Source organism: Hemibagrus wyckioides, linkage group LG06 (assembly GCF_019097595.1).
Source record: "Hemibagrus wyckioides isolate EC202008001 linkage group LG06, SWU_Hwy_1.0, whole genome shotgun sequence".
Lineage (NCBI taxonomy): Eukaryota > Metazoa > Chordata > Actinopteri > Siluriformes > Bagridae > Hemibagrus > Hemibagrus wyckioides.
In genome coordinates, this window is record NC_080715.1 from 38,614,957 (window position 1) to 38,633,111 (window position 18,155).

At 39.9% G+C, this 18,155-nt stretch overlaps 1 protein-coding gene across 1 annotated transcript in view; it reads right to left on the bottom strand.

The window, feature by feature from the left end:
- The window catches only part of bach2b (BTB and CNC homology 1, basic leucine zipper transcription factor 2b), a 105,334-nt gene that overhangs the window by 19,308 nt on the left and 67,871 nt on the right, over positions 1-18,155 (bottom strand). Inside the window, exon 2 of the mRNA XM_058393416.1 lies at positions 7,648-7,902. Coding sequence (XP_058249399.1) covers positions 7,648-7,890 — 243 coding nt within the window. The 5' untranslated portion in view covers positions 7,891-7,902. The remainder of the gene's footprint in view (positions 1-7,647; positions 7,903-18,155) is intronic.

Here is an 18,155-nt window from a genome sequence, read left to right on the forward strand (position 1 = left end):
CCGCTCCGTCAGTTTACGTGGCCTACCACTTCGTGGCTGAGTTGCTGTCGTTCCCAAACACTTCCACGTTCTTATAATACAGCTGACAGTTGACTGTGGAATATTTAGGAGTGAGGAAATTTCACGACTGGATTTGTTGCACAGGTGGCATCCTATCACAGTTCCACGCTGGAATTCACTGAGCTCCTGAGAGCGACCCATTCTTTCACAAATGTTTGTAAAAACAGTCTGCATGCCTAGGTGCTTGATTTTATACACCTGTGGCCATGGAAGTGATTGGAACACCTGATTCTGATTATTTGGATGGGTGAGCGAATACTTTTGGCAATATAGTGTATATACATACACTACCAGTCAAAAGTTTGGACACATCTTCTAATTCCATGGTCTTTCCTGATGTTTATTTCTTTCTACATTGTACAACAATGCTGAAGGCGGCCGAAATACACAATAATGTACTTTGAACATTTCATATTGAGATATGTCTGCTACTGATGCTCTGTAAAGCCTTCATAACGCCTCTAATCTGAGGTGCTGTTAATTGGTGATTTCTGAGGCTGGTAACTCTAAATGAACTTCTCCTCTGCAGCAGAGGTCAGTTTTGGTCTTGCTTTACTGGGATGGTCTTCATGTGAGCCAGTTTCATTCTGTGAACTATTCCAGAACACCTGACCTTCGTGTCTTAAAATAACATCTGACTGTTTTTTGTTGTCATTACATATGAATTACTTAAGTCCATGTGTGTTATTTCATAGTTTTGAAATCTCCAGTATTGTTCTAGAATGTAGAAAATAAATCCCTAAACAAAAAACATTGAATTAAAAGGTGTGTCCAAACGTTTGACTGGTAGTGTGTATATATATATATATATATTAAAATATTAATAAATATTATATTAAAATATTAATTGGTTGTATATTTTTAAAAAATATAATTTAATACAAAAATATTTATTTTATTGATTGAATATATTATATATATATATAAAACAATACCACAATACCCAAAATATGTCATAAAACATTTATCATGATGTCAGTATCATGATATCATCCACAGCCCTGACAGCCTGAAGGTTCCTGTTACAGATTTAAATTACAGATCTTAACCCACTAAACAGTGTGAGAGTGTGTGTGTGAGTGTATGAGAGAGAGAGAGACAGAGAGAGAGACATTTATACCTGCCTAACATTTACCTTTTCAACCCTTCTTAAATCCTCAGCTCTTACAACTTCTTTTCCAAATAAGGCCTGGCTGTCAGACAGACCGGAGAAAGGGATTAGTCTTTATTTAGTTTGACCGAGTCATGTCCTCGGATTCCTCCAAAAACCACGCACTCATTGCTCGTCGTCAATAGCGGCGCTAATCGCGTCCATACCTGGGCTAACGAGTAATGAAAGGAGCTTCGGGGCGAGGTTGACAAGGGAACAACTTCCAGCGTTAGCTTCTGGTTTTGATGACTAACACATACCTCCAGTGGAAGCTCAGCTGTCAGTCTTACAGAACAAAAGACTGTGAGTGTACAGCCAAAGGTGATGAGAAAAAAAAATATTTCTTGAATTGTGAGGAGAAGTTGAATTCAATCTACTGATTCAATGAATCGAATATTTGATTCAGTCGATTCGATCTATTTAAAACGACAAGAGAAATGTCACAACTGTTGTGAATACTTTATTATATTTGTCTTAGCCTGTAAAACTTTAAAAAAAAAAAACTCAATGTAGCCTTAGCCAATGAGTGGGTTATGGCATTGATTAATGATTCACTGATCCGATTCAGTGAGTAAGTCAAACTGTTCAATATTTAACCTGGACTAGTTTTTTTTGGGGGGTGGGAACTGAAGATTTTTCTCAGTCGAAAAGTCTCACTAGATCGCCGTGCAGCTAATTGAATCAACTGAATCAGTACAGTTGAATGATTCATTCACCAGTTATTTTTGACCCACAGATGCTCGGTTACATACTTCCACACACCAATAATGAGATAACAAATGTCTGTTGAACCCAGATGTAGATTAAATGACATAATAATCAATAAGTCGGAGCCGAGTGGAAAGTACGTGAGACTTCCCTGAGAAAATTCAGTTTTAAAGCTAATGTAAAAGGTGATGCTTCTTGTCCTCCTCCTCCTCCAGCCCCTGCCCCTCCCTGCACCTCTCAGTCACTATACAGCCAATGGGAGCTAAAATATGCAAAATCTAAACACGTCTCTGGGTTGTGATAATTACTTCAGCATGGCACAAATCGAAAAAAATTTTTTTTTTAAATTCTCCTGACTGAGATGTTGAGAATGTACAGTACAGCGACTAAAATGTGGTGAGAAGTGTGTGTGTGTTTAACAGCTATAATAATTTATCGATTCAATATACTCTTGTGAATTACAGAAATAGTTGATCACACTGATTAGCTGCCGTTAGAGTTTGTCACGATGCTTCTGTACCTCACGAGCAAAATAAATTCTACTGCATCGCTAGTGAAATACATCAAGCTACACAAAATAGAGCCGATTTTTCACTGCTCTGCTGCTAAACTGAGGGGATATGGTTAAGGTGCTGGGTTACTGATCAGAAGGTTGTGAGTTCGAATCACAGGTCCACCAAACGTCCACTGTTGGCTCAGGTGAAATAAATTTGCTCTGGATAAGAGCGTCTGCTAGAAGTGTTAATGGTTTTGAAAGCCACGCCCACTACCAAGCTACGTGAAGACTATCAGCGTCAGAGCGATGGAGCTCCCCTGTGACCTCCTTTTGTCCCTTCTTTAAGACAGAAACCATAAAAGCAAAGCTGTTTGAGATACCTGAAGTCTGCGCCGAGCGTGTGTGATGACACGAACACACACTTCGCTAAAAACACCTGCGCATGTCTATGGTTTTAAGGTTAGAGCAACCATGCATGAGTTGAGTTGTCTTTATTTGTCACATATACATTACTGCACAGTGAAATTCTATCTTCGCATATCCCACCCTTGGAGGTTGGGGTCAGAGCGCAGGGTCAGCCATGATACAGCGCCCCTGGAGCAGAGAGGGTTAAGGGCCTTGCTCAAGGGCCCAACAGTGGCAGAACCCCAATTTTCCGGTCAGCGACCCAGAGCCTTAACCATTTGAGCTACCACCATCCATTAATAAATTCTTAAGGATTGTCCGATTTTTTTCTCCGCAGGAAAATTCCAGGGTCTGAAGAAAAAAAACAGACCAAAATTGATTTACGTTTAGATGAAAAACTGATGACCAATTTTTTTTCGTATTGGTTACAGAGGTTAAACTCAGGGCTGGGTTTAGACGCCGCATTCTTTTACTACTGTAACGTGGAGTTCAGTGTTAAACCCTGTGTCAAAACAATATGGTGTGTGTGTGTGTGCGTTTCAGTGGTGATGGAATCCATGTGGCCACTGGTATGTAGAGTTCCAGTGCTGAATCACTCACACCACCACAAACACACATACATACACACACACACACACACCCCAAAACACTGCTGAATCATAGTGACACAGCTTAACCAAGAAGTTTTGACTGCGGCACACCACACACACACACACACACACACACATGCACAAACACCCACACACACACACACATTTTCTCTCTATCTCTTTCTCTGTCTAAAATCGAATGCCTGAAATCCATCACAAACCTCGTGAATGTTCAACATCTGCACCCTGAACTGCTCTTATTACTGCATCGTACCATCGACCTGCCGACGATTTCCGTGTTTTATTTACTACAGAACCGCATGTCATACTTTTTATCCATGTATTGTGTGGAGAGTCTTGTGAAAAATATTGAATAAACATCTCCTCAGAGAAACTATCCCCATATAAACCTGCGGGTCATTCAGTGCGTCTGCTTTACACAGTGAATCCACAATTCTGACCAATCAGATTCGAGAACTCGACAGCGCTGTGCCGAAAGATTCGACGAATATATATATTCCGCCACTCACTAAAAATAAAATATTTCACTTTGACTATGTGTTCTGTTACAAATCTACAAATCCAGTCTAATTCCATCCATACGCTCTATAACCATGTTATAAGCATGTTATTTGTAGTGTATAGAAGCGTTGTATGTGAAAAACCTCCTTCCACCTGATTGTGTAATGTCACAAAGAATTCCAGAGAAGTGTGTATTATTTTTTTTCCATGCTTGTGTTCAGAATCTAACAAAGAGCTGGTTAATAGCCTCCCTCCCTCTCTCTCTCTCTCTGTCCCTCTCTCTCTCTCTCTCTCTCTCTCGCTCTCTCTCTGCACTGCACGCACTCTGGCTAACACCGATGATGTCACCAGTCCAACGTGGCCCCTTCCGTTCAACAATAAACAAGGTCATCTCCGCGAAGAAGAATGAGCGGGCGAGAGAGAGAGAGAGAGAGAGAGAGAGAGAGAAAGAGAGAGAGAATGAGAAAGCTCAGCAGGTCGCTAGAACAGAAGGATGAAGGCAGGATGATGGGGAGGGGAGCTTTCACAGTCTTTCGTCTTTTGTTTCACATTTCATCTGCTGGAGATATTTTTTCCCTCATACACATATGTTGTGAAGTCTGAATGCAACCTCTTTTAACTTGTACGTGTTTAATGGAGCGAGAGAGAGTAGAGAGAGAGAGAGAGAGAGTAAGAGCTTCTTGTACATTCCTGTGAAATGCAATATTCAAATCTGCATCTACACTTAAAAAAAAAAAATATATAAGAAATATGAATATAAAGATAAAGAAGATAAATATAATGAAAAAAAAAAAAAAAAAAAAAAAAAATATATATATATATATATATAAATAAATACACTCAGGTTTACTGCAGAAGTAAAAAAAAAAGAAAAAGAAGTAAAAATAAAAAGGAAAAAAGAAAAAAACAGTTAAAAGAAGTAAAAAAGAAAAAGAAATGCAGAGCTGTTTTTATTCGATATAATATCTTCTCAATTCAGTACGATTCAGTTCAGTTTTAAACTTTTTAAGAATGAACATGAGCAGCTTTGGAGAAATTTTAAATTCATGAATTCATCTTCCGCCCCGACCATTACTATCATATTATTAATAATCGTCTGTGGAAATGTTAGAAATGAATGTTAATCTAATTCACAGGGACTTTTTCTGGTGGACGGTCGACATAATATAAGACTAATATTAATATCAGAGGTTGTTCCATGTCTCACGATGTTAAGTGTAACCATCAATGGATAATAAAAAAAAAGAAAAAAAAAGAATTATTGCTGTGGTACAAGAGGAAATAAAACACTGGGGAAAATAATAACTCCGCTTCATGACACCATTTTGTCATTGATTCCTAAAACTCTGCACATCCTGGGTTTTATTCCTTACCTAATACACAACTTCCAGCTCTTGAGCCCTCACATGATAAAATATTAACCATTTGTACCAGTACACTGATGTTCCAGTCCACCAGAGGAATAGAAATGGGACATTTTCAATCAGGTGAAACAATATGGATGACTTTCAGGCTGTGAGTCTGAACTAAAACGAGTCTTTCAGTGTGTTTTTTCCCTCTGTTGGATAACCGTACACTGAATTTTACACTAAATTTGAGCTGCTTTTTAGATGAACAAGCACTCGAAGCATCTCAGAAAGCAGAAATGGGTTCGGTATCAACATTTACTTTTACATTTCTGAGGTAAAATATGAACCGTTTTTGGTTTTTCTGGATCTTTTCTATGAATATATCGCTCCTAGTAGGCTAAGTAAAAACAGAAATACTTCTAAAACACTACAAAGACCCGAGCGTCTACTTTTATGTGAGCTTTATATTAACACCACTGTGGAGTGAGACATGATAAAGACGTTCAACGTTGAACTAAACACAACCAAACAGGAGGAAATGTCAGTTTTTGTCCAAGAGTTAATCGCTAGTGCGGGTTAAAGCTGACGGGCTCCTGTGCTCCTGCGTGGAAATCTCAAGTTCTCACTTTCCGCACTGTAAGTGAGGACAAGCTCTCCAGGGTTTCGTCTTTTTTCCCACCCTCCCTGCATGTGACGTGTCGCTTTTTCCGTCGTTCGCACTCACACCTGGGCTTCGGAGAAGGAGGGGAATAAATTACAAGGGCCATGAAACGGGAAGGGATCGAGAAACTTCACAGGGTTCTGCCTCCCTGGGGACGCTTCTTATACTTCCCAAGGTTACGCTCATGTTATGAATAATGTTCCGGAAAATTACGGATCTTATTGAAGATTTTTTTCTTTTTTATGTCTCCACCTCCTCGTTAGCAGCCCAACGCAAAGCAACACGGTCTGAGACAGACGTCTTTTGTGTGATAGCTGTGCATGTTAATGAGCTCTCAGCAGATTTGTGTGACAGAGACACAAGTGAAATGTGTTTCCAGGTTTAGATCGTATCTACAGCACGCTTCGGGTTTGTGCTTTTCAGCCCACAGGTAGCATGTGTATAGAAAGAAAAGGGATAAGCAAAATTCTTGAAATGTTTACCACCGGACTGCTGTATTCGAAAATCTGCACTCGTTCTAAATAGTTAGCGTTTCTATAGTAACAACATTCAAAAATCAGCGCTCTTTGGAATAACGTTTCCATAGTAACAGCATTCGAAAATGTGAGCTTGTTAGAATAAGTTATCGTTTCCATAGTAACAGCATTCGAAAATGTGAGCTTGTTAGAATAAGTTATCGTTTCCATAGTAACAGCATTCGAAAATGTGAGCTTGTTAGAATAAGTTATCGTTTCCATAGTAACAGCATTCGAAAATGTCCGATCTTTTCAATACACTATTGTTTCCAACAGCATTCCAAAATCTGCACTGGTTTAAAAAATTTATCTTTCCCATTGTGACAGCATTCGAAAACGTGCCATCGTTCAAATACGTTATCGTTTCCATAGTAACAGTGTTCGAAAATGTCCACTTTTTTAAATAAAATATTGTTTCCATAGTAACAGTATTCAAAAATCTGCCCTTGCTCTTATGTTATCATTTCCATAGTAACAGCATACGAAAATGTGAGCTTGTTAAAATAGTAATAGCATGCGAAAATGTGTGACTGTTTAAATATATTATCGTTTCCATAGTAACAGCACTCGAAAATGTGAGCTTCTTAGAATAAGTCATCGTTTCCATAGCAACAGCCTTCGAAAATGTGCGATTGTTAGAATAAGTCATCGTTTCCATAGCAACAGCCTTCGAAAATGTGCGATTGTTAGAATAAGTTATCGTTTCCATAGCAACAGCCTTGTTCGAATAAGTTATTGGTTCCATAGTGACAGCATTTGAAAATCTGCACTTGCTCTAATGTTACTGTTTCTATAGTAACGACATTCGAAAATCTGCACTTGTTGGAATAAGTTATCGTTTCCATAGTAACAGCGTACGAAGACGTGCGATCGTTTGAGTCTATTTTATCGTTTCTATAATTATCATTGAGTGTTACTCCTAACACACAGAAACCTTGAGAGGCAGCAGACTCGTGTGAAAACCTCATCATCATCTGGGTGACCTCAGAGAGTGTGATTCGACATCACTTCCTTTCTGGAGCTCTACTGTGTGATGTAGTGGAACCTGGAGCTCCTGATGAGGAACTCAAATTACACATGCGCATCATTTCTGAATGAAAGTTTGTTTACTTTTGAAGTAATCACATGTTCACCATGGGAGATCACTTGACAACATCATCTCCATGGAAACGTGTGTGTGTGTGTTTGTACCTCATCGGGCATGGTGAAGATGAGCTCGTTGTCACCGTGTGCCACCAGCCCCTGCAGGAAGTAGCCGCTGCAGGCGGCCAGCACGGCGCGGTGGGCGCGGAACTGCTTGCCCTCCACCTGCACGGTGACATCGCAGAGCAGACCGCGCTCGCGCTGCTCGTTCAGACCCAGCAGGAGGTTGGAGCAGTGCACCGTCGACTCATACACGTACATCGGGCCCTCCGGCTGCTCATCCACGGACATACCGCACACACCCTGAGGGACACACACACAATCATATCTCTTTACTTCTCATTGATCTGTTAAAGATTTACATGTGTACACAGGTACATCATCATACAACACAGTCATGACAATAAAGATCATTTATATCTGAATTAGAGACAGAGAGAGAGAGAGAGAGAGAGAGAGAGAGAGAGAGAGAGTGAGAGATGTGAGAGAGAAAGAGAGAGGCAGAGAGACAGAGAAAGAGATGTCTGAGAGAGAGAGAGAGAGAGAGAGAGAGAGAGAGACAGAGACAGAGAAACAGAGAGAGAGAGACAGACAGAGAGAGAGGGTGTGAGACAGAGAGAGAGACACATACATAGAGAGAGAGAGAGACAGAGTAAGACAGACAGAGAGAGTGAGAGACAGACAAGATACAAAGACAGAGACACACAGAGACAAAGAGAAAGAGAAATGTCAGCTTACTGTCACACACACACACACACCTTTGTTATAATTCTGGTAGAACATCAGCTCTTCACCACTTTAACCACACTCCAGTAAACACTCACTATATGACTATACAGTGCAGAAAAACAGTGTGTGTAAATCACAACTCAGTGTAAGGTGACCCTGTGTGTGTGTGTGTGTGTGTGTGTGTGTGTGTGTCATGCTGCAAGCAGCCATGTTGACTTGATGCCACCTGCTACTTCCTACTTGGAAGTCGTAAATGTGTAGAAAACATTATGAGATTTGGTGGAATGCAGAGCTGACACACACACACACACACACACACACACACGTAACGCAAAATAGCTTTGTTCTAGCTATTTTCCTAATAATCCGCTTATAGCTTAATTATTATCCTGTTACAAGTCAAACAGTTGACTTCTTTTAGAAGAAAGAAGCGCACCACACCAGGAGGAAATAAAACACACACACACACACACACACACACCCACGCACACACACACCCCTCACACACACGTGTATATATGTCTCACGAAGCACCAAGACGACAACAATGCTTTCATACTTTCCATGCACACACACACACAACACACACACACGCTCAGCATCACACTATATCTATAAGAGTCACACATCTACAAGCATGTATGTACATATTCTGAGATGCTTTCACACCTTCTGTGTCAGCACACACACACACACACACACTACTTAATAAAAAAATGTTCAGCTACACAACTCTAGCATCACTCCTCACACTCATTTATCAAAGACAGCAGCTTCACTGAAGAACTCGTAGACTATTTATTTTCCCTTCGTAACGTGGTGAGACGTGTGTGTGTGTGTGTCTGTGTGTGTTTGCGGAATTGAATTGTTTGGCCTTGTTCTGCTAGCAGTCACGCTTCTGGACTCAGTAAACACACACACACAGACAGACACACACACACACAAAGTTGAGAAAGAAAGAGGAAAGAAAGGTGTGAGAAATGGAAGTGGAAATAAGTGATAAGAGAAGAGACGATAAGAAGATAAGAAGATGGAGTGATGAAAGAGGAAAAGAGAACTAGAGTTAGGAAAAGAGAGGGACAACGGAGAGAGAGAAAAAAGAGAGAGAATGTAAGAAAGAGGAAGGGACGGTTCGAGAGAAGAGAGAGAGATGGGGAAAGAACTAGAACGAGTGAGACTAAAAGAGAGAGAAAAAGATACAGTGAGCAGAAAAGAGAGAGAAAGAGAGAGAGGAGAGAGAAGGAGAGATGCCGTGAGGAAAGAAAGAGAAAGGAGAGAAATGTTAAGAAAAAGAGATGTTAAAAACAAAAGCGAGAGTGAGGGAGAGGCGGAGCCTGTAGTGATACCTGTAGAAATACACAGGATGTAGAGAGAGAGACAGAGAGTGTGTGAGAGAGAGAGAGAGAGAGAGAGAGAGAGAGAGTCTGGGGTCAGATGAGGTGAGAAAAATAGTAGTGTGAAAAAAAAGTGGGTGAAGAAGAACAGGAAGTGAGGGGACAAGAAAGAGAAAGAATGAGAAAGAGAAAGAGAGATGGAATGGAGAGAATATGGGAGAAATAAAAGAGACGACGAAATGGACAGAGAGGAGAGAAAGAGAGGGGAAGAGGCGAGGGAGGACAAGAAAGAAAGAAAGAGAGAAAGAAGGAAAGAAGGACAGAAAGAAAGAAAGGATGAGAGAAAGAAGAAAGAGAGCGAGATGAAGTGTGAGAGGGAAAAACAGATGAGAGGGGGAAAAATGAGAGTGAAACAAGAGAGACAACGGGAAAGGGAAAAAAGAGACAAACAATGGAGAGAAAACAAGAGAAATAAAACAGAGATTAAGAACGACAAAGATTGAGGAGGAAAGAATTAGACGGCATGAGAGAGAGAGAGAGAGAGAGAGAGAGAGAGTAGGCAAAGAAAGAAAGGAAAAGAATAAGAGAGAAATGAAAGGAAAAACGCAAGAGAGGAATAAAAGAAAAACGTCAACAATGAGAAAGACTGAAAGGAGAGAGGAGGTGAGGGAAAGAATGAGGATGAAATGAAAGGAAAAAGGGAGGAGAAATAAAAGTGAATGAGAAAGACTGAAAGTGAGAGAGAAAGAGAGAGAGCGAGAGAGAGAGAGAGAGAGAGAGAGAGAGAGATGATGAAGCAGATTTAAATTCCTTGTCAGTTTCAGTTTGCGATGTGGGCGTGGCTACCCAGGACCATGGTTAATGTGGGTGTGGCTACTCTAGGCTGTGGCTAATCTGGGTGTGGCTACTCTGGGTCTTGGCTAATATGGATGTAGCTACTCTGTTCTGTGGCTAATGTGGGCGTGGCTACTCTGTGCTGTGGCTAATGTTTGCGTGGCTACTCTGTGCTGTGGCTAATGTGGGTGTGGCTACTCTGGGCCATGGCTAATATGGACGTAGCTACTCTGTGCTGTGGCTAATGTGGGCGTGGCTACTCTGGGCCATGGCTAATATGGACGTAGCTACTCTGTGCTGTGGCTAATATGGACGTAGCTACTCTGTGCTGTGGCTAATGTGGGCGTGGCTACTCTGTGCTGTGGCTAATGTGGGCGTGGCTACTCTGCTGTGGCTAATGTGGGTGTGGCTACTCTGGGCCATGGCTAATATGGACGTAGCTACTCTGTGCTGTGGCTAATGTGGGCGTGGCTCCTCAGCTACACTGAATATTCTACAGCACTAAATATCAGACAAAAATTCCAGAAAGTCTGGGAGCTGTTTAGTTGACTGACACTGACAGTGTGTGAGTCATCGCTGTAGGTGTCTCACCCACAACAGCTAGCTGAGACGAGCTCGTCTCGGGTGGGTCAGAAGGTCACGGTGCCCAGTGCCATCACACCATCACACCATGGGGGTCATGAGCTAATGGAAACTCCACAAATGGAACCTGAGGCCCACGAGCCAGTTGCTCCTTTCACACCGAATCTAACCCAAAACCACAGGGCTGAGAGCTCACAAGCTGCACTCTGTGCGTGTGTGTGTGTGTGTGTGCGTGTGTGTGTGTGTGTGTTGTGAGAGGTGCAGTATTGTGGTTATATGAAAGAAAATAGGACAAACAGAAACAGAGAGCTTGTGGTGTGTGTGTGTGTGTGTGTGTGTGTTTGTAGCTGACTGTGTTTCTAGACAAACATGCAGAGAAGCTGAGAGATAAGAAGCATGGCATATTTCTGCTGACTAACACGCAGCACACTTGCAGCTGCCATCCATCATCAGGCGCAGGCTGCTCCACACATACCTGCGTTTCCGGGGAAACCATGATGATGTGTATGATACAATCTCACCATCCTGATCACTGATACCGTTCACACCATCTGATGAGTACCGGTATTCATAAAGGTCTCTTCGTCAACATTTCTTCACGCATTCATTTTTTAAAAATTCTTGCAGAACTTTTTTTGTATAGCTTTTCTTTTTTTAAAAAGATGGAGATATTTGTAATTTTTCTTGTTTTGAGGTTAAATTATAAAAAAAAATATTTATTTATTTATTAATTTATCTTAGAAATTTCTGACCAAAATTCATTTTTATAATTTTTCTATTTTTTGACAATTAAACTTTTACAACCTAGAAACGTCACAAATGGCATCTTCAAAAAGGTTTTCTTTTTGTAAAACTTTCTTGATTTTTAAAAAAATCTTTTCTTTTTTTAAAACTTTTTTTTTCTATAGCTTTTCTTTTTCAAAAAAGATATTCGTAATTTTTCTTGTTTTGAGGTTAAATTATAAAAAATTATTTATTTATTTATTTATTTATTTTTAATTTATGTTATAGATCCCCCCCACAAAAATGTATTTTTTATAATTTCTTTTGACAATTAAAACTTAAAAACCTACAATCGTCAAAAATTTCGTCTCCAAAAAGGTTTTCCTTTTTTTAAATAATTTTATTTATTTTTATTTATGTATAATTTAAAAAAATATGTATCTTTTCTTTTTGTAAAACTTTTTTGTATATCTTATTTATTTATTTATTTATTTATTTATTTATTTATTTATTAATTAACACGCCTCTGTAAGAACAGAAGCCCAGATGACCGTTTTCACGAATGACGCGAAAAGAAAGAGGGAGCAAGCTCAATAGAAAGAAAACGAAGAAGGCGGAACGAGAAGGAGTGGTGAATAGAGAGCAGCGAGAACGACGAGTGAAGGAGAGAGAGAGAGAGAGAGAGAGAGAGAGAGTGTGTGAGGGAAGGATGAAGAGAAGCGAAAGAGCAAGAAAGAATAGAAAATAATCCGGGAAAATCCACTTCCTTCCTGTTCCTTTTGAAACAGCGCACAGCGACTTTTCTGCTGTTTATTCGCTAATTCCATCAGCAAAGCCTCTGGCGTTAAAATGCTGGTCTGTTTTCTGTCAGGGATTGTAGTCTGTGGATGTTAAATTCAACTCAAGTCAAAGGACATTGTCTGAAAGCAGCTTTACGGAAACATAAGAAACATAAGAAACATAAGTACAAAAAGTTCAAGATTCATTTTAGTCAAAATCATCCCTAATGAGCAAGCCTGAGGCTGACTGTGGAAAGGAAAAACTCCCTTAGGAAGAAACCTTGAGAGGAACCAGACTCAAAAGGGAACCTCATCCTCATTTGGGTGACAGAATGAAAGGAGAGAGTGGTTTCCACACACAGGAGTTAGCGATAGATGCTCATAAACATGTGATTTTGAGCTTTTTACAGCACTTTAGGTACACTAAAGTACTCTCTCCTAAAGCCATGGGTCTGATTTCAGTCATAGCCATGATGACAGCTTTGAAGAATTCCTGTCGTGGCCGCTTGTTCGCCTCATCGCTCCAATTATTGTTTTTTTTTTCCCCGTCGTGTTCCTTTCCTTTTGCTTTTGTGTTGTTTAAGACACATAATGACCCGTCTTCCAAGAATAATGTTTCCAGATGTGGTTGCAAGCTTCGTCTGAACCCAAACGCAGTGTTTCGGCTCCGGAATGCGCTTTCCGTGCCGGAGCATTTCCGAGGAACACAAGGACAACGCACTCACACACACACTGGCCACAAATGACCGGTTTGGGGTTTTGCTGTTCTGATCAGAAGTGCTGAGTGTCGCAAAGATGTCTTTCTCGCCTCCTCCTCTCTCTTATCCCAAAAGACAGGGCATCTTATCCTTCCTGGCCTCCTGGAGTAACTGACCGCCGCTTCTCTCGCTCCGGGGGACGCAGGACTGTGACGCTACTCTCACAGATTCAAGACCAAGGCTGCTAAATAACAAGGTGGAAGTGTGTGTGTGTGTGTGTGTGTGTGTAGTGTGTGTGTAGTGTGCAGCTCTGTTTTTCTTTCCCCTAAGTAGCTGTAAAGTGGATTTAAAAAGCTTTAAAAGTTTAGTAAACATTTCCTCTTAAACTAGATTTTGAACAGGTCCTTTTAATAAATGTGTAATAGCGTGTTATTAATAAATCATTAAAAAAATCCTTATTAATAAATGTTGATAATAATAGATACGCTCAAATACATGCTAACTTTATGTGAATAACTTTATAGGATAAATATTTGACTTTCATTTATTGATTAATTTACTTGAAATAATATACTTTATATACTGTAAATAAATATTTTAGTTAGGGATTATTTTTTTTTTTAAATATTACTTAATTTATTTAAAATAATATATTTTATACAATACTAACAAAGCAACCATATCATTTAATATAACCAAAATTGTATAAAATATAAATGGATATCTAATTATAATATAATAACACTACACTACACACATTATTTATTTTTTTAAAAATGAATATGCGTCAATTACGCTGCCTCGATGTTACTGATGATCTGATACCGACACCGTGGTCACAGTCATCATCACTGCAGTCATGAATAAAGATTAATTTACTACGAAAACTGATTTTTTCAACAGATTTACGGCTCCAAGATAAGATGTTCTAACAGTGGATGTGGATGATAGTTTGAATAGGTGGTGTTTGGTAGAAGCAGTAGCAGGCTTGTATGCAGTATATATGTGTAAGTGAGAGAGTGTGTTTGAAGGCTGAAGATGCTGGAACTGAAATCCGAATCCCCCTCTGTTCTATTTGGGGCTTAAATCCCTTCTGATGAGCAGAACTGGCACCCGTGAGGAGCGTGTCGTCTCCTGAGAAGCATGTGTGTGTGTTGATGTGCTTCGAGATACAGTTCCTCCCCCCAACCTCGAACGGGCCGTGAGTGTGACTGAGCAGAGCGATGCTGACAGAACAAAGCAGCCGGCGCTCGAGGACGGCCCATGTGACCGACATCAAACGCATGTGCCATCACTTTTCACTCGATTCCCAACCCCCCATCAGGGGTGCCATGACAACAGCCTCCTTGGATAAGTCTCTGTGAGCACTTGAGTGCAGCCCTCCTGCAGTGTGCAGTGATGTGATCCTGCTTACACACGGCACCGGGCGTCCTGCAGCTCTCCTGCCTCTCAAGCATCTTTAATGGCTCATCACCTTGTGCTACACTCACACACACACAGGGGCTAAAATGCTCACTCACTAATGGTGGCCTTTTAGCTGTCGTTCCTCAGCGTGCGATGGGAATGCACGTGGTTATTAGTGCACACAAAGCATCCTGTTAAAGCGAACGGCCCTGAAAGCTTTCTAATCACGATATCTCACACGCAATCACTTTTTATTGCTTCAGAACGCTGAGTGTATAAAAATGCCAGCTCTATAATATTGGGCAATGTTATTTAGAGCACTGCAGTGTTTACTGTCTGGACATGGTGTTTGTCTTGGATTTCACCTCACTTCCTATTCCTAAACCCGGTTCGTTTTTCCTAAAGCAACCCATAACCACAGCCGCCACTTGAAATCACGCTGCTTTGCGTATTTAGGACTGTTTTTTTGTCAAAGAAACGACGTCTTCCGTCAGCTTTTACAAATATGATGTATTCTCTATGAAAAAGCAGTTCCTTCTGTTTTGAAAGCTGTATTTTTCCCCCATAATCTAGGTGTAATTTATTGAAAAAGGTTTACAGAAATAAAATCCATCAGGAAGAAGGCAGGGACTGTGATATTTCATGGTTAGGTATCAGCGAAGGATTTACTTCGTGTCACAGAGATTTTATTGGTGTAATTAGAATGGATGGACTTCAGGCGGCAGAGAAAGCACTCGATGTTTCTTTCTTTCTTTCTCTCGCTCTTTCGTTCTGCCTGTATTTTACACTTTTGAGGCAGTGAACATGGCCAGAGAAGGTACACACAGGTCAGTTTTTGAATTGTGAATGGGGCAGTGTGTAATGCTCGAGCTGTATTATGTAAGTCTTGGCCTTCTGTGGTCAGTCTGGCCCGTCAGATTCTGACCCTGATCCGTTCAATATAATAAAGTGCACACATGCGCAGTAGCTAAAACACCCTGAAGACAAATTCATGTTAAATCCAGGTTTAGTTAGCGTGTAAGAGAACCATAGAGTATAAACTAGCCTACAGTACAGAGAGTAGCCTGGTCTTGCAAAAACAGTTACCACAGAGTGGACAGACTTTAATATTAACTTTATGGTATGTTTCTTTAAAGAGAATGCGGATTTTAAGCCAGTACTGATTTCAAAGATTATAAACATATCTGAATAGGACACAGAGATCCTGTCAGATTAGCTATTTAAAGCGTATGTGAAAAGGACATGCAGAAAATCCTGTCAGGTTAGCTCATCGTACTGAAGATTATAAACCTTTTCCTGTCAGAAGTCATCTCAGGTTAGCTCATATTAGTTAGCTAGTGTAACCAGTCAACATTCTAAATATCCTCTCAGCTTAAATCTAGTACAGGTTTCAAATGTTGTCAGGTTAGCTATCCAGTTAGCACGGACAAAGGCTATAAACATATCTGAACAGGACAAACAGAATTCCTGTCAGGTTAGCTCACAGTTAGCTTGTATTGAAGATTCTAAACAGTTATGAGGAAAAAATCCTGTCAGAAATCCTCCCAGGCTAGCTCATATTAGTTAGCTAGCTTAACCGGCGGGTTAGCAGTCAATATTATAAATATCCTCTCAGCTTACATCTAGTACTGGTTTCAAATCCTGTCAGAAATCTTGTCAAATATGATAAATACTGAACAGGACAAAGTGGACAAATTCCTGTCACGTTAGCTATCCAGTTAGCATGAACAAAGGCTTTAAACGTTTAAATAGGATACAGAAATCCTGCCAGGTTTGCTCACTGTTAGCTTGTACAGAATATTAAAAACATTTATGAGGAAAAATTATCCTCTGAGAAATCCTCTCAGGCTACTTCATAGCCAGCTAGTACGATTACAAATATGACAAAAAATCCTTTAAGAATTCCTGCCAGATTAGTTTATGCTAGTTAGCTAGGTCAAACTTTCTCAGAAAAGCGCAAAACTCACGGTATTTCTGTCAGGTTTGCTCAGGTTAATTAGCTGACTAGCATGAGCTGTGACTTTTTTTAAAAAATATATTTAGCTTTGCAGAAATCACATTGTTCTCAATTTTTGACTCATGAACCATTTCTATAAAAAACAAACACAACATCTTGATGTTTCACAGACTGAAAGCTACATTAATCTAGAAAACAACAAGAAATGTTTGAAGGACACGCGTCTAATCCTGAAACTATACTCTTAATTACGATGTCTATGGAGTCGCTGCTGGGATTTTTCCGCCTTGTTTACTCAAAATGTGCCGCTACGCAGTCAAGTAACGGCATTACCAAAAGAACATTCGCAACTAGTAATTAGACGTTTGACGGAGACGTGAATGTATTTTTTCGGTCAGAAACTCATAATTATGCTAATTCTGACAACATGCGAACGCACTAGCGCTACACAGACAGCAACGTTATAGAGTTTTAACCCGGTGAGCTGATTAATATCACTGGAGCTGGAAAGCTACAGCTGAACCTTGAGTTGTTTAGAGTTACAAACTTCTACCAGATGAATAAATCAGAAAATATTCTTTTCTAAATAGATGACAATTCAACCTCTTTAAAAGTACTGAATCAATGCACAATGCTAGCACTCACAGCGTGCACAAACATATACACTGCATATTGAAGGTTTCTCTTTCCGTAAGGTTCCCATGTGAAATCTGAATGAAATCTGACGCTTCTCACAAAGACGCGTGTCATTTTTAAGAGACAAATCATCCTTAGCGGACTTTTTCTTTTTTTTGGAATGCTTTTATTACTGTCACTCTTTAAGCGAAATAATATCTCCGGAAAGAAATTACGACCACACAAATTTTGAGCTTCCTGTCAGATATCTTTAATTACACTCGAAATGAGTAATGAGGGTTTTTTTTTCCTCATCTCATTACTTACTAAAGGTGACACCGAGTCCATTTATTGCTGCTTAAATTAGACTAATAATTGTAGAAACGAGCACAGGAGAGTTCAAGCGGAGTTTTGCTACGAGGCCGGAAAATATGTAATAAGAATACTGTGACACATTAAATCAACATTTTTATTTTGTAAAAGTTTTACAATTCTGGAAAGATTTATTTTATTTTATTTTATTTTGTTCTGCTTTCCAGTGCAATTTTTTTCTCTCTTTCAATTTTCTTCTTTACTGTTTATACACTTAAGTTTATCATGGAAGTGTCTTCCACTTATATGCTTTATTTTTTCCAACATCGATAGCAACAAACTGAACCGATCTACATCCTGTCAATCAGCTAAACTCAGTACTGTGATGATTGTGGTCACTGCATGGCATAATGAAAAACATGATTCTTTTAAGGCAAACAGACTTTCTGGAAAACTTTCTAGCCTATAGCTAACCAGCGCTTCGCCAGGGGGAAATCATGAAGACATGATTCAGGGTGTAATGAATCTGAGGAAATGATGCTCATCACTAATTACAGCTACAAAATTCACTTCAGCGAGGAGGGAACTC